At 37.7% G+C, this 16,536-nt stretch overlaps 1 protein-coding gene across 13 annotated transcripts in view; it reads right to left on the reverse strand.

Moving 5' to 3' along the window:
* LOC105497535 (tight junction protein 1) overlaps positions 1-16,536 on the reverse strand; it is a 364,046-nt gene that overhangs the window by 93,257 nt on the left and 254,253 nt on the right. For all 13 annotated transcript variants that reach the window (XM_071067225.1, XM_071067227.1, XM_071067223.1 and 10 more), the window contains one exon: positions 11,562-11,618. In XM_071067225.1, coding sequence (XP_070923326.1) covers positions 11,562-11,609 — 48 coding nt within the window. In that variant the 5' untranslated portion in view covers positions 11,610-11,618. The remainder of the gene's footprint in view (positions 1-11,561; positions 11,619-16,536) is intronic.

Consider the following 16,536-nt stretch of genomic DNA (forward strand, 5'->3'; position numbering starts at 1 on the left):
TTAAACTTATCACATGTTGAAATATATTTTGTACATACTAAATAAGACCTATTATAAAGTTAGTTTCACCTGTTTTTTTTTTTTTTTACAGTTTTTAATAGGAAGACTAAAAAACTTAAATTTACATATGTGGTTTATATTATACTGCTACTGGGCAGTGCTGTTGTAGACCTCCCAAGAGTGACTTTTATTCAACATGACTGGTGTCCTAGAGAATTAAGTTTTTTGGGGCAGAACTAGGTACCAAGCACAAAGGGGAGAGAAAACTGACTTAAGATTTCCAACCGTTGTGAAAGTTATCATGTAGTAGAAGATGGGGTAAACAACTATCCGATGTACATATTCAACTGTCACTGAGGACCAGCAGAGAGATCAGAATCCATGAGGAGGCAAATTCTGCCTGTTTTTTCTGATATAATTCCAGGGCCTACAAGAGTGCAACAGTGCTTGGCACACAGTGGAACACCAAAAAATTACTTAGTCTTTAAGAATGAATAGGGTTTCAATGGTTTCTAAAATGTAAGATGAAGAAAGTACCTTCTGGAAATACAAATGAAAGAATGAAGCATATATTATTTTAGACAGTAAATAGCAGAAAATGATAGGTTCTCATCAATTAAATGGCTTTTTAATAAAATGACCTCCAACTTTCATAAAATTGACTGTCAGATGTCAAAGAATATGAATTTGTCCTTACTTGGCAATACAGAGTATCTATACTCCAGGTTATTGCCAAGAGAATATAGTTTCAAATTATCCCCTTCAGTTACTACCACTGCCAAAAGCCCACTTGCTCACCTCAGAGAGAACGAGCTTTCTCATTCCTCTGTGAGTGTTGCTTAAAAGTGGGATGCCACAGGCCATAGTCCTTCATTTCAAACTGAAGCCTATTTAAAATACGTGTTAGGGGTCCCAGCCCAGACAGACTAAGAATCTTTGATGGGTAGGGACTGCGCAGTTGATCCCTCTTTATAATAAAACCGGAGGGCCACTGCTCTAATCAGTGGTCAGTACACTATGGCCCACAGTTGGAACACAGCCACATTCATTCGTTTGCCTGTTGTCTATGGTTGCTTCTACAATACGGCTGCAGGGCTGAGTACTTTTGACAGAGACTTATGGTCTGCAAAGCCTAAAATACTTATTTACTATTTGGCTCTTTAAATAAATACTTTGCTGACCCTGCTCTAGACAGTCTAAATTTTATTTGGCACCATCTTAGAACACCAAAAGACGGAGACAGTTGAAAGTATCGTTCTGTAGCCTCAGAGAATGAAGTCAATTAAGTTATCATGCTTTGACATAACTCTCTCAGCTCGCACTGGCAAGACTCTTTCATTGTCCAAAGATTTAAAACATATTTTTATTTTTAATTATTATAGTAAATAATAGTTGTTATGGGATCCACATCACACATTCTGATACAAGTATAATGTGTAACGATCAAATCAGGGTAACTCGGATATCCAGAACCTCAAGCATTTATCATTTCTTTGTTGTCACAAACATTCCAATTCCACTCTTTTAGTTACTGTGAAATATATAAAAAATTAATGATAGTTGCCCTATTGTGCTACTAAACACTATATCTTACTCCTTTTTTTTTTTTTTTTTTTGAGACAGAGTCTTGCTCTGTCACCCAGGCTGGAGTGCAGTGGTGTGGTCTCGGCTCACTGCAAGCTCTGCCTCCCGGGTTCACGCCATTCTCCTGCCTCAGCCTCCCGAGTAGCTGGGACTACAGGCGCCCGACACCACGCCTGGCTAATTTTTTATATTTTTAATAGAGACGGGGTTTTACCTGTGTTAGCCAGGATGGTCTCGACCTCCTGACCTCGTGATCCACCCGCCTCAGTCTACCAAAGTGCTGGGATTACAGGTGTGAGCCATCGCGCCCGGCCTATATCTTACTCCTTCTAACTGTAGTTTTGCACCCATTAACCAAGTCTTCTCTATCCCCAATTCCCCACCATCCCTTCCAGTCTCTGGTAACCATCATTCTACTCTCTGTCTCCATGAGTTCATTTTTTCTTTTTTCTTTTTTTTAGTTCCCACATGAGTGAGAAGATGTGGCACTTGTCTTTCTGTGCCTGGCTTATTTCACTTAACGTAATGTCCTCCAGTCCCATTCATGTTGTTGCAAATGATACGATTTCATTCTTTTCTATGGTTGAGTAATATTCCATAGAGCATATTTACATTTTCTTTATCCCTTCATCAACTGATGAGAAACTTATGTTGATTCCATAACTTGGCTATCATGAATAATGCTGGAATAAACATGTGAGTGCAGTTATCCCTTTGATATATTGACTTCTTTTTCTTTCTTTTTTTGAGACAGAGTCTCACTCTGTTGCCAGGCTGGAGTGCAATGGTGTGATTTTGGCTCACTGCCATCTCTGCCTCCCGGGTTCAAGCAATTCCCATGCCTCAGCCTCCCGAGTAGCTGGGACTACAAGTGCACACCACCATATCTGGCTAATATTTTGGATTTTAGTAGAGACAGGGTTTCTCCATTTTGGTCAGGCTGATCTTGAACTCTTGACTTCAGGTGAACTGCTCACCTTGTCCTCCCAAAGTGCTGGGATTACAGGCATGAGCCACCGCACCCAGGCCTTTCTTTGGGATATATACTCGGCAGTGGAATTGCTGGATCATATGGTTGCTCTATTTTTAGTTTTTGAGGAGCCTCCATAATATTTTTGTTTTTCTTTTTTTGAGATAGAATCTGGCACTGTTGCCCAGGCTGGAGTGCAGTGGAGCAATCTAGGATCACTCCAAGCTCCGCCTCCCAGGTTCACGCCATTCTCCTGCCTCAGCCTCACGAGTAGCTGGGACTAGTAGGTGCCCGCCACCATGCCCACCCCATTTTTTTGTGTAAAAATTTTTTTTTATTTTGTATTTTTAGTAGAGATGAGGTTTCACCGTGTTAGCCAGGATGGTCTCGATCTCCTGACTCCATGATCCGCCCACCTCGGCCTCCCAAAGTGCTGGGATTACAGGCGTGAGCCACCACGCCCGGCCTCCATACTATTCTTCATAGTGACTGTACTGGTTTACATTCCTATCAACAACATATAAGAGTTCTCTTTTTTCTGCATGCTCACTAGCATTTGTTATTGCCTGTGTTTTTGATAAAAGCCATTTTAACTGAGATGAAATATTTCATTATAGTTTTGATGAGTATTTCTCTGATTAGCGATGTGGACCATTTTTTCATATACCTGTTGACCATTTATCCATATGTCTTCTTTTGAGAAACATCTATTCAGCTCTTGGGCTTCAGATCTTTTGCCCATTTTAAAATGGGATTTCTTTTTCCTATTGTTTTAGCTCCTTATATATTCTGGTTATTATCTCTTGCCAGCTGGGGAGTATGCAAATATTTGCTCTCATTCTGTGGGTTGTTGCTTCATTTTGTTGACTGTTTATTGTGCAGCAGCTTTGAGCGTGACGTGATCCCACTGTCCATTTTGTTGTGGTTGCCTGTTCTTTGGAAGTCTTACTCAAGAAACCTTAGCCCAGACCAATGACATTCAGTATTTCCCAATGTTTCTTCTAGTAGTTTCATAACTTCAGGTGTTTAATCCATTTTGATTTGTTTTAGTATATAGCAAGAGATAGGGGTCCAGTTTCATTCTTCTACATGTGGATGTCCAATTTTCCCAGCACCATTTATTGCAGACTGTCCTTTCCCCAATGTTCTTGGTGACTTTGTTGAAAATGAGTTGGCTGTAAATGTGTGGATTTTTTTCTGGGCTCTCTATTCTGTTCCATTGGTCTGTGTCTGTTTTTGTGCCAGCACCATGCTATAGCTCTGGAGTATAATTTGAAGTCACATAATGTATGTAATGTGATTTCTTCAGTTTTGTTCTTTTTGCCCAGGATTGCTTTGCCTACTCTGGGTCTTTGTGGTTCCACAGAAATTTTAGGACTGTTTTTCCAATCCCAAAACATTCTTCTGTGAAGAACGTCATTGGTATTTTGACAAGGGTTGCAATGAATCTGTAAATTCCTTCGGGTAGTGTGGCCATTTTAAAACACTGATTCCAACAATACTGAATCCATGACCATGGAGTATCTTTCCACTTTTTGGTGTCCTCTTCAATATCTTTCATCAGTCTTTTATAGTTTTCATGGTAGAAATTTTTTGCTTCTTTGGGTAAGTTTATTCCTACGTATTTTATTTGTAGCTACTGTAAATAAGATTATTTTATTGGTTTATTTTCCAGATTGTTTGCTCTTGGCATACAGAAATGCTGCTGATTTTTATATGCTGATTCTGTATCCTGCAATTTTACTAAACCTCAGTTCTAACAGTTTTCTGGTAGAGTCCTTAGGTGTTTCTAAATTTGAGATACTATTGTCTGCAAACAAGAGTAATCTAACTTTTTTCTTTCCAATTTGGATGCCTTTTCTTTTCTTCTCCTGTTTAATTGCTCTGGCTAGGACTTCCAGCACCACACTGAAGAAAGGTGGTGAAAGTGGGTATCTTTGCCTTCTTCCAGATCTTACATACAGGGAAGGTTTCAGATTTCCCCCCCATGATACTAGCTGTGGGTTTATCTGTCTGTGGCTTTTATTATGTTGAGGCATGTTCCTTCTACATCCAGTTGAGTTTTTATCATGAAGGGATGCTGAATTTTACTGAATACTTTTTTGGCATCTATAGAAATGGACACATGTTTTATGTCCTTCATTCTTTTGATGTGATGTATCGAATTTACAGATCTGAATATGTATTAGGTGGTTCTCTCACTGCTATAAAGAAATACCTGAGACCGGGCAATTTACTTAAAAAAAGAGGTTTCACTGGGTCACTATTCTGCAGGCTGTACAGCAAGCATGACAGCATCTGCTTTGCTTCTGGGGAGGCCTCAGGAAATGTATAATCAGGGCAGAAGGCAAGAGGGGAACACACAGATCACATGGCCAGAGTAGGAGATAGACGAGAGCAGGGAGGTTTAAAGAACCAGATCTCATGAGGACTCACTCACTATACAGTAGCAAGGGGAGGTGGTGCTAAACCATTCATGAGAACTCCACTCCTATGATCCAATCACCTTCCACCAGGCCCCTCCTCAAACAATGGGGATTACAAATCAACATAAGATTTGGGCAGGGACACAAACACAAACCATATCAGAGTATGCTGAACCATCCTTGCATCCCTGGGATGAATCCCACTTGATTACAATGAATGATCTTTTAAATACGTAGTTGAATTTGGTTTGAGGATTTTGCATCTCTGTTCAAAGATACTGGCCTGTAGTTTTCTTTTTTTGTTGTGTCTTTGTCTGGTTTTGGTACCAGGGAAATACTGGCCTCGTAGAATGAATTTGGAAGTATTCTCTTCTTAGCTTTTTGGAATAGTTTGAGTAGGAGTGATATAATTCTTCTTTAAATGTTTGGTAGAATTCAGCAGTGAAGCCATCAGGTCCTGGGCTTTTCTTTGAGTGGAGACTTTTTATTACTACTTGCACTGAAAATCTATTTTTTTTTAATTCAAAAAACACAAAAACAAACAAAAAACAACCAAAAAACCATTCCTGGAGGGATGGCTGGTGAGGACTTTGATTTTGTCATAGTCTCTCTGTGATAAGGCTCAGAGGAAACTCAGCTATTTTCCTAGTGCAACAGTCAGTATATTTAACAACCAAAGAATTGTTAGTTATATACCTCTCTTACCTCTACGTATCTTCTGATGACATTTTCTGGGCTGCCCTCTCATGGCAAAAAAAAAAAAAAAAAAAATTGAGGCACAGAAAGAAGCCAGGTACAAAATGGAAGCTGCACTAATCATCTAAAGCAGGCATTATCATAACAGACTTGCCTGAGCCATTACCTACCACGATGAATTGGTATGACACTTTTTAACAAGGTCAGAAAAATCAGATTCTGTTTTCTTAATATTCAGGATCTTTCTCACTTTCCCTGAGCTAATGAGACACAGGTTTGTGGTAAATACATTATTTTCCTACACATGAATTCCTAACAAAACCAAGCAAGAGCATACAAAGGGAAGACATACTTCAGCTAATTTAAAGGTGTCTTATGTTATTTTGCTTATTGAAAAAACTGAAAAGGTAGTAGGGAAAAGCTATAATGTGGTAATAGCAAACTGCACCTGTGGTCTCTAATGAATAATCTCACTTCTAGTAAACAAAAAACTATCAAAAGAACTTAATTGAAACTCAAGGTAAACAAAAGGGTGAAAATATTAAAATAAGAGCAGAAATCAATGAAACAGAAAACAGAATAAAGAGTATCAACGAAAACAAAAGCAGGTATTTTGAAAAGATCAATAAAATTGTCAGACCTCTAGCCAGACTGACAAAGAAATAAGACACAAATTACCAATATAAATAATGAAACAAAACAAAACAGCCTTACAGAACCATCCAAAATCCAAAATTAAAAATAAGGGAATAGTATGAACAATGTTATGCTCGTAATTTTAACAACTTACATGATAAAGACAAATATTTTGAAAGATACTACCGGTCAGGCACTATGGCTCGCACCTGTAATCCCAACACTTTGGGAGGCTGAGGTGGAAGGACTGCCTGAGGACAGGAGTTCAAGACCAGCCCAGCCAACCTGGTGAAACACCAGCTCTACTAAAAACACAAAAACTAGCCAGGTCTGGTGGCGCATGCTTATAGTCCTAGCTACTCGAGAGGCTGAGGCAGGAAAAGCGCTTCAACCCCAGAGGCTGCAGTGAGCCGAGATCATACCACTGCATTCCAGCTTGGGTGATAGAGCAAGACTGTCTCAAAAAAAAAAAAAAAAAAAAAAAGATACAACCTACCAAAACACAAAACAAAACTGTAACAAGGAAGAAACACATAACCTGAATATTTATATACAAAGTTAAAGAAACTGGATTTGTAATGAAAACCCTTCCCACAAAGAAAACTCTAGCACCAGATACAGGGAACTTCCTCAATCTAACAAATGGCAAAACAAAAATACAAGGGAACTTCCTTAACCTGACAAAAGGCATCAACCAAAAAAACACTTACTGATGAAAGACAGCTTTTACCCAGTATTAGGAGTAAGGTAAGTATGCCTACTCACCATTCCTAATTAACAACATCCTGAAAGTTCAAGCTAGTGCAAGAAGACAAGAAAAAGAAATAAAGAGCATTCAAAAGGAGGGAAAAAACTGCCTCTATACACAGATGACATGACTGCCTACACATAGGAAAACACCAAGGAATCTACACAAGAAAGTTCCTACAACTAGTAATTTTAAGACTGCAAGGTTGCTATTAAAAAACAAACAAACAAACTGCATTTCTACACAGTAACAGTGAACAATCAAATATTGAAGTAAAAAAAAAAAAACTATTTACAATAGCACCAAGAAACATGACATATTTAACTATAAACCTAACAAAATGTGTGCAGGATCTATTTGCCAAAAACTACAATACATTAAAGAAATAAAACAATGAGGAGATAACATTATATTCAGAGTTTGGAATATTCAATATTGTTAAAATGTTAATTCTCTCCCATGATTTGTAGATTCAAATGCAATCCCAATAAATCCCAGCAGGTTTTATTTTCTTTGATGGAAGGAAGATAAAAGTTGACAAAATTATTCTAAAATTTATACAGAAAGGCAAAGGAGCTAGAATAGCCAAAATAATTTTTTAAAGTATTTGAAGGATTTGCCCTACCTGATTTCCACATTTAATATAAAGCTACAGTAATAGATACAGAAGTAGATGGTAAAAAAGGCAGACACACAGATCAACGGACCAGACAAGGGAGTCCAGAAATACATGGTCAATTTATTTTTGACAAAGGGAGAGAGGCAACTAAACAGCCAAAGTGTAACCTTTCAAACAAAATGCTTCTTCAAAATAAATACTGGACATCTATATGAACAAAAAAAAACTCTCTGCCCGTATCTCATGGCACAAACAGAATTAACAGAAATAAAACTTTTAAAGGAAAACAGAGGAAAAACTTTTTGATTTTGGGTTTGGCAAAGATTTCTGAGATACAAAACCAAAAGCATGATTGATAAAAGCAAAAATTAACAAACTGGACTTTATCAAAAATTTTTCTATCTTTCCTTTTGAGACGGAGTCTTACTCTGTCACCCAGGCTGAAGTGCAGTGGCATGATCTCAGGTCACTGCAACCTCTGCCTCCTGGGATCAAGCGATTCTCCTGCCTCAGCCTCCCGAGTACCTGGGACTATAGGCACATGCCAACATTCCTAGCTAATTTTTGTATTTTTAGTAGAGATGGGCTTTCACCATGTTGGCCAGGCTGGTCTCAAATTCCTGGCCTCAAGTGATTCGCCTGACTCGGCCTCCCAAAGTGCTGGGATTACAGGCGTGAGCCCCTATACCTGGCCAGAGCTTTATCAAAACTTAAAGCATGTACTGCAAAAGATACTGTCATTATGAGAAAGAAAAGGCAAATCACAGAATGGGAAAAAAATATTTACAAAATAATACCTGATAAAGAACCTGTATCCTGAATACGTAAATAAATAAATAAATGAATAAATCAAAAACCAAAAAAAAACCTCTCAAAACTCAGTAACTTCTGTGTACCAAAAAGAACAATCACAGAGTAAAAAGGCAATCCATTGAAAGGAAAAAAATATTTACAAATCATATATTTAATAACTGGCTAATATCCAAAATATATAAAGACTACTGCAACTCAACAACTAAAAAACAAGCAACATAGGGCTTAAAAATGGGCAACAGACTGGAATACGTGAAGTCTATGTTGTATTTTGCCACAAGGTTATAAAACCTCAATAAGAAAAGCCCAATTAAAAATGGGCAAAAGATTTGAATACATTTTACCAAAGATATATGGGTAACAAATGAGCACATCAAGAGATCATGAGTCTTTAGAGATAAGCAGACTAAAACCACATGTGATACCACTAGGTACACATTGAATGGCAGTTTGTCTTGCTCTGTTGCCCAGGATGGAGTGCAATGGCGCAACCTCGGCTCATTGCAACCTCTGTCTCCTGGGTTCAAGCAATTCTCCTGCCTCAGCCTCCCAAGTAGCTGGGACTACAGGCGTGGGCCATCATGTCTGGCTAATTTTTATATTTTTAGTAGAGATGAGGTTTCACCATATTGGCCAGGCTGGTCTCGAACTCCTGGCCTCAGGTAACCCACCAGCCTCTGCCTCCCAAATTGCTGGGATTACAGGCGTGAGCCACCGTGTGCAGCCTTTTTTTTTTTCTTTTCAAATCTCACAATACGGATTGAATATCCTTTACCTGAAATGCTTGGGACCAGAAGTGTTTCAGATTTCAAATGTTTTGGATTTGGGAATACTTGCATTACACTTACCAGTTTGGCATTCATAATCTGAAAATCCAAAATTCAGAATGTTCCAACGAGCATTTCTTTTAAACATGACGTCATCACCAAAAAGTTGTGAATTTCGCATTTTAGATTTCAGATTTGGGATGCTCAACCCGTATCAAGTGCTGATGAGGACACAGAACAACTGGAGCTCTTATACACTGCCAGTGGCGGTGTTAGATGGTATAGTTTGACCATTTCTTTAAAACTTGTTACCATGGGACCCACAGCCAAGTCTTTTCCTAAGTATTTACCCAAAAGAAATAAAAAGTTATGTTCATACAAAAATCTGTACACTAAAGGAGGTTTGTTCATAATCAATGGAAACTGTAAAACCCAAATATACCACAGCTGGAGAATGGACACACAATTATACATTCATACAATGAAATGCTACTCTGCAATAAGAGAAACTACTGATAGAATAACATCATGGCGAAATCTCAAATACATTAGGCTACGTGTAAGAAGTCAGTCTCAAAAGGCTACATGTTATATGAGTCCATTTATATGACATTCTAGAAAAGGCAAAAAAGTACAAAAAGAAACCATATCATTGGTTAAGTGGAGGTGAGGGCACAGGGATGATTAAAAATAGGTGTAAGGGAAAGTTTTTGTATTGAAGTTGTCTTGTATTTTAATTGTGGTGGTTACATGACTGTGTACGCTTGTCAAAACTCAGAACTGTACACTAAGGGTCAATTTTACTATATGTAAATTATACCAATAAAAACAATGAAAGTCTTAATAAGAACAAACGTAATGTGATAAAAATAATAGCAAATCATTGACATCACCACCAGTCATAAGGTAAAAAGTTATTTTATATGTTTAATCATATGTATCTGATTTAAATATGCTGCCTATCAATACTTTTCAAACAAAGGGAGGCCATATTGCAGGTTTATGAAAGTTAAGGTTAGTATTATTTAATGATTTTCTTCACCATTTAATAATGAAACATTACAAAGTTGACTATAAAGTTTTTTGAGAGGGAATCTTGCTCTGTCGCCAAGGCTGGAGTGCAGTGGCACGATCTCAGCTCACTGCAAACTCCGCCTCCCAGGTTCACGCCATTCTCCTGCCTTAGCCTCCCGAGTAGCTGGGACTACAGGCACCCGCCACTATGCCTGGCTAATTTTTTTGTATTTTTAGTAGAGACAGGGTTTCACTGTGTTATCCAGGATGGTCTCGATCTCCTGACCTCGTGATCTATCTGACTCGGCCTCCCAAAGTGCTGGGATTACAGACGTGAGCCACCTCACCTGGCCAAAAACCACTATTTCTTAATAATTAATTTACCCATTATCTACTATGTGCAGATCCAAACATTCGTGAGATAATCAGGGGCAGAGTCCAGGAACATGACTCTTTTCCCTTTCCATCTTCCTACTAATGGATACAGCTGGTAGAAATAGTAAGTGTAAAGTGCAAGGTCAATATTTAAATATTCTCTCTTTCCATACATTCTCTAAGAAAGGGAGTAATCAGTAGATTCAGTTCTCTTCAAAGAGAGGAAAGAGAATTTTGAGAGGCACTTAACTTTACAAATTGGTAAAGCATGAACTGGTGTCAATTTGTTCCATTTTAAACTTGGGAAAATCAAGGCTTTCGAAGGTGACTGAATCACTTCCCCATTTCTAAAGCAAGAGAAAGGAAGAACTAGAATTCAAATTGATAGCAGTCTCACTTCAGACAAAGCTCTTAGTCCCACCAAGTAAGACCTCATCTCTTACTACTACTCATCTCTCTTCTCGCATCTGCAATTGTTTAAGCAACAGCTTGGGTCAACATGGTTGAAATCAATTAAGTATCTTTTAGGATTTTATTATGCATACAACCGGTTTAATTTCTAACTTCACTCCCACAATGCATGCATATATACTCAGAAAGGTTGAAGCAGTTTATAATAATTTATACTAATATACAGAGTCTTTTATCTGATCACTCAAAAACTTAAAAAGCATATCACTTACTTTTTAAGTCAGGAATAAAAGCAGCAAATACTCAAAAGGATATATGAAAAAGTAATCATGCTCACTTTTGACCTTAATAAAAAATTATTTTAACTCTAATTTTAAACAAAAGAATATAGAAAAAGTTTCCTCCTTCCTCTGGCTTCCTGACATCTGGCTTTCCTCCATTGTTTTCCAAGCTGCCAGTATCCTGAGTTATACACAGATTATTTACTGCAACACAAACTTACCCTGTGAAGCGTCACTGTATGTTGTTCCCATATAGCTGTTTCCTCCATTGCTGTGCTCTGATAAAGGAAAAGAAAAATAAATCATTTACCTTTTAAGAAAATGTCCTTAATAAGGTGAGCAAGAACATCCAACAATTCAGCATATTGAAACACCAAAATTCACACTGTTAATATTAGAGATACCCTGAAAGGACCTTAATAATTATGGAAAGTTTTTTGTTTGCTTTTAAGAGACAGGAAACGACACACAGGAACTTCCTTTGTTTTTAACTTAATTTGGACACAGCTGCTCTACATTCATTTCATGCGACTGAAATCAGTATTCAAGCTAACTCTGCACCTTTGCACTTAATATTCGATAGAAAAGAGTAAAAACTGGAGCGGTATTATCTCAAAATACCTAACGGCATGTAGACATTTAAAAGCATCTCTTATGTTTTACAAAGGAAGAGAAATGCCTCTGAACACAGTAATTATAAATATACATGTTACAGGAAAACAGATAAAACCACTGCTAGGTTTGGCAAATGGCGGCTTTAAGGTCACAAACATGACTGTTCTACCTAGTTTCAGTTTTGCTACAGAATTACCTTCTCAAGCTTCACTTATAACCAAAAGAAAAAGAACAGCTTTTCTAGTGTATGTATCACACACGTAGACACACACAAGAAACAAAAACAAAAAAGAACAATCTCCCAAACTCCCCCAAGCATCATTATAAAATAAAAGCGATATGAGCTCCAATACAGGTCCCACCCAAATTATAGTGTACTTCAGTTTTACCTCTTGTCATGAGCCTCTCACTAGAGAGGAAAATAAATTATTATCTAAGGCAGGGGTGTCCAATCTTTTGGCTTCCCTAGGCCACACTGAAAGAAGAAGAATTGTCTTGGGCCACACATAAAATACACTAACACTAATGAAAGCTGATGAGCTTTAAAAAAAAAAAAAAAAAAAAAAAATCGCAAAAAAAACCCATCTCCTAAAGTTTTAGGAAAATTTACGAATTTGTGTTGGGCCGCATGCGACCTGTGAACCACGGGTTGGACAAGCTTGATCTAAGGAATCAGCAGTAAAGAATTCAAAATAAATTTCTTTTAAATGGGGTTAACTACTCTTGGAGACTTAAAATATTTCAGTCTCTCTTAACGTTACCATTTTACGAAATTGGGACTCCTAAAATGTATTTACAAGTAAATTTTAAAAAGATTCTTCAGAGTTATCAAAAGGTAAAGTAAAATGGGAGAAGGCTAAGCATGACACTCTCAGACCACTAGTCACACCATATAATGCCTATTTCATAGGTGAGGTCTGTCTTCTCTTACTGCTGTTATTAGCATCATGAGAACACGCCTATCAAGGTGCCATGGGCCCAATCTCTCCTTTCCCACAGCGACTTTAATTGAAGATGAATGCCATTTTAGAAAGTAAGTCCCAGCCTGCTTCCCTAAATTCAAAGCGACTAGATTAACTATCCTGCCAGATGAATGAGAGGAGAGAGAAAGGATCTCTCTGTTCACTCCCATAGATAAGAACTGCCAACCTCACCAGCGTTTTGTTTCAATCTTCCAGTGCAGCAAAACCTCCCTTTAATGAGACCTCTACGGGAAACAAAGCTGTTTTTTTTGTTTTTGTTTTTTTTAAACAAACATTGACTGGGATAACGCATTAAAAAAAAAATTCTTCCATCCCTGAGAAGCAACAATAGTATGAGTAAATCAGCTAAACATCAACAGTCCCACTAACGTATACATGATAAAAGTATCTGCAATAGTTGCCAGTTTGTCCAATCTCAGCTGATATTAAGAATGAGAACTGCCTGCATAGCTCTCAGCTCATCTTTTCTTGATCTATTTCATTAACCAGTGACATTGTTTTACTGCCTTTTTAATCTTTTTCCTATCAGTCCAAACCGCAAGTGATGTGATAACATGCACTTAACTCTCCTTGATGACACACTCTATGGTAAGAAAGTTAATCATCCTCTCTAAGGTCTTAATGAATACAGTTTTCCATTTTGTAAGATGATGTTAATCAAATGGGAAAAATTATTTAACATAAAGGGGGGAGCAGGTTGTAAAACAGTGTGTACATGGTTATCCTAATTTTGTTTAAACATTAGTAGGGAATAAAGGCTGAAAGGATAAAATGTTAACACTGTTTATCATCTTCAAAGTAAAAGGACTGTGGGTGACATTTTTCTATCAGGTGTTTTATCTTCCTTTCTCCATTCCCCATCAGAACAAACTGGCAATGTATTTCAAACCATATTCACCAAATCTCATTCCTATTCGACATTTCAAATACAGACAGTCCTGACTTAGGATGGGTCAGCTTGATTTTCTGACTTGACGATGGTACCCATACAACCATTGCTTTTCATTTCCACTACAGTATTCAAGAAATTATATGAGATATTCAACACTTTACTGTAAAGTAAGCTTTTGTGTTAGATAACTTTGCACAACTATACGCAAATGTAAGCGTTCTGAGCATGGTTAAGGTAGGCTGGGCTAAGCTTATGATATTGGGTACGTTGGGTGTATTAAATGCATTTTTGACTTAAAATACTTTCAACTTATGAAGAGTTTAATCAGGACATTGTTCTAAGTGAGTTGAGAAGCATCTGTATCTGTTTTTCACTTGGCTTTTAGGAAAATCAAATAATGTTTAAGAGAATTAACGTTCTTATTGTTAATTATAAAAAATGTTTATTCTCCTGTTAGCAATTTATACATTAAGGTCTTATTTATTTATTTATTTTTGAGACGGAGTCTCCCTCTGTCGTCCAGGCTGGAGGGCAGTGGCTCACTGCAAGCTCCGCCTCCCAGGTTCACGCCATTCTCCTGCCTCAGCCTCTCGAGTAGCTGGGACTACAGGCACCCGCCACTATGCCTGGCTAATCTTTTTGTATTTTTAGTAGAGATGGGGTTTCACCGTGTTAGCCAGGATGGTCTCCATCTCCCGACCTCGTGATCTGCCTGCCTCTGCCTCCCAAAGTGCTGGGATTACAGGCGTGAGCCACCACTCCTGGCACATTAAGGTCTTAATGTACAGTCTCCAGAAACTTACTTTGTCCAAGGGAGAAGACTAAAATACTAAAACATAATTGTCCTCACCATTCCATATCAAAATCAATATAGTTTTTCTTTGGAGGACTGGAAAAGTACACATCTCAACAAACTTCTCTGTTAAACATCAAATATAGCTTGATTTACCTGAAGGAAGACCTATGTAGAAGTAATTGAGAATGAAACATCAAAAGAAGTGGTTAGGCTCTTGACCAGCCACTAAACCAACTTAATCCATAATATAAGTGAGTTACTATGTTTTACCACTCCTTATCTTTTTTAAAAAACAACAGAAAAATATATTCCCAGTTTAAATCATGGACCATGTCATTTCTCTCCATTCTCTAGCCTTTCATTTGCTTCTGTGGCAAAAGCAGCAAATTCCATCCATGGTTGTTTCTATAACCAGACAGTCCTGATGAGGAGTTCTGAATGAACTGAGGAATGGACAGATGCACAAACACATAAATATGTAATAATACAAATACAGTAAAATGATAATGGTAGAACCTTAGTGGTTGGGATTCAGGTATCCATGGTAGACTTCTTTCAATCTTGCTATGTGTTTGAAAGTGACCATAATAAAATGCTGGGGAAAAACTAAGAAATCCTTCTAGTAAATCACTCAGAAATCAAAGCTAAAATTGATAAAAGACATTTTTAGTACCAGTAAATTTATTAACCACTATTTTCATGAGCATTCCATAAAGAAAAAATGTTCACTAACGACTGAGAATTTTAATTCTTTAGAAAAGCAAGGGGTGGGGAGGTTCCTTTGGAAGAATACCTAAGAAACGCATGGCTTCTGGGGTGGAGAAAGGAAAACCAGGTGGGAGGAGTATCACTTTTCACTGGGAGCCCTTTGCACTTTTTCACTGGAAGCCCTTTGCACTTTTAATCACATTCATCTATTACTTATAAAATATTTTTAAAACTTAATATCCTTATCGTAAACTTGCTTGTCATTTTCTCATTTCAAAAATACACAAGAGATAGATAATTGCTAACTTGCACAAAAAGCTTCCGGTAAATTACCAGTCTCAGGCTCAAGACATTTAGGCTTGTAGGAGATCAAGGGGAAAAATGTATTATTCCTCTAAGCATGATTCTAGCACTGCCATTCCCTAATAACTCAGACAGATGTTGGTAAACAGGAAATGAACTAGACCAAGCATAAGGAGACCAGAGCCCAAAGGTATCATCAACTAGAAACATGATCTTAATTTTCCTCACCTATACAATTAGGGAAATGGGTGAAATTATCGCAAATGAACAGACTTTTCTAGCTCCAAAATTCTATTAGACTATAATTCCAATGAACAGCTACAAATTCAGTAATTAGTGAAGCACTGCAGGCATCAAAAGTGACTGCAATTCATGGTTGCTGGATTCTGAGTTCTGTGCACATTTCTAAGCATCAACTGACTAGAATCACAATTTCTGAAGAAGCAAAAAGCTGTATTTCAGAATCTGCCAAGAGTTTGTTTAGTTTCTTTGTTCTAAGCTCCAGCTGGCAAAGACACTACTCAGATCACCAACTCTGAAGGGCTTCCTGCCAAAACTTCAGATCCTAGTTCTAGGCAGTTTCACTGTCCTTTAGGACTGATTACTGAATGGGGAAAGACAGGAGGGCACAAGAACTGACAAGACAGGATGAGCCTATAACTGGAAGAACAAATCCAAAAGAAGATACAAAGTATACTCCAAATGAAGAACTCAACATTATCTAAATACACAGCCAGTTAAATTTTACTATCCTTACGGCTGTAATTTCAAAAACAATCCATGTATCATTCATTCATTCATTCATTCAACAAACATGTATCAGATACAGTAAGTGTTGGGGAGGCCAAAAATAGATCCCTCTTCCTGCCTAGGGGCTCAAAGAAGCAGCTGAGAACACT

The sequence above is a fragment of the Macaca nemestrina genome, chromosome 7 (assembly GCF_043159975.1).
Source record: "Macaca nemestrina isolate mMacNem1 chromosome 7, mMacNem.hap1, whole genome shotgun sequence".
In the NCBI taxonomy this organism is placed as follows: domain Eukaryota; kingdom Metazoa; phylum Chordata; class Mammalia; order Primates; family Cercopithecidae; genus Macaca; species Macaca nemestrina.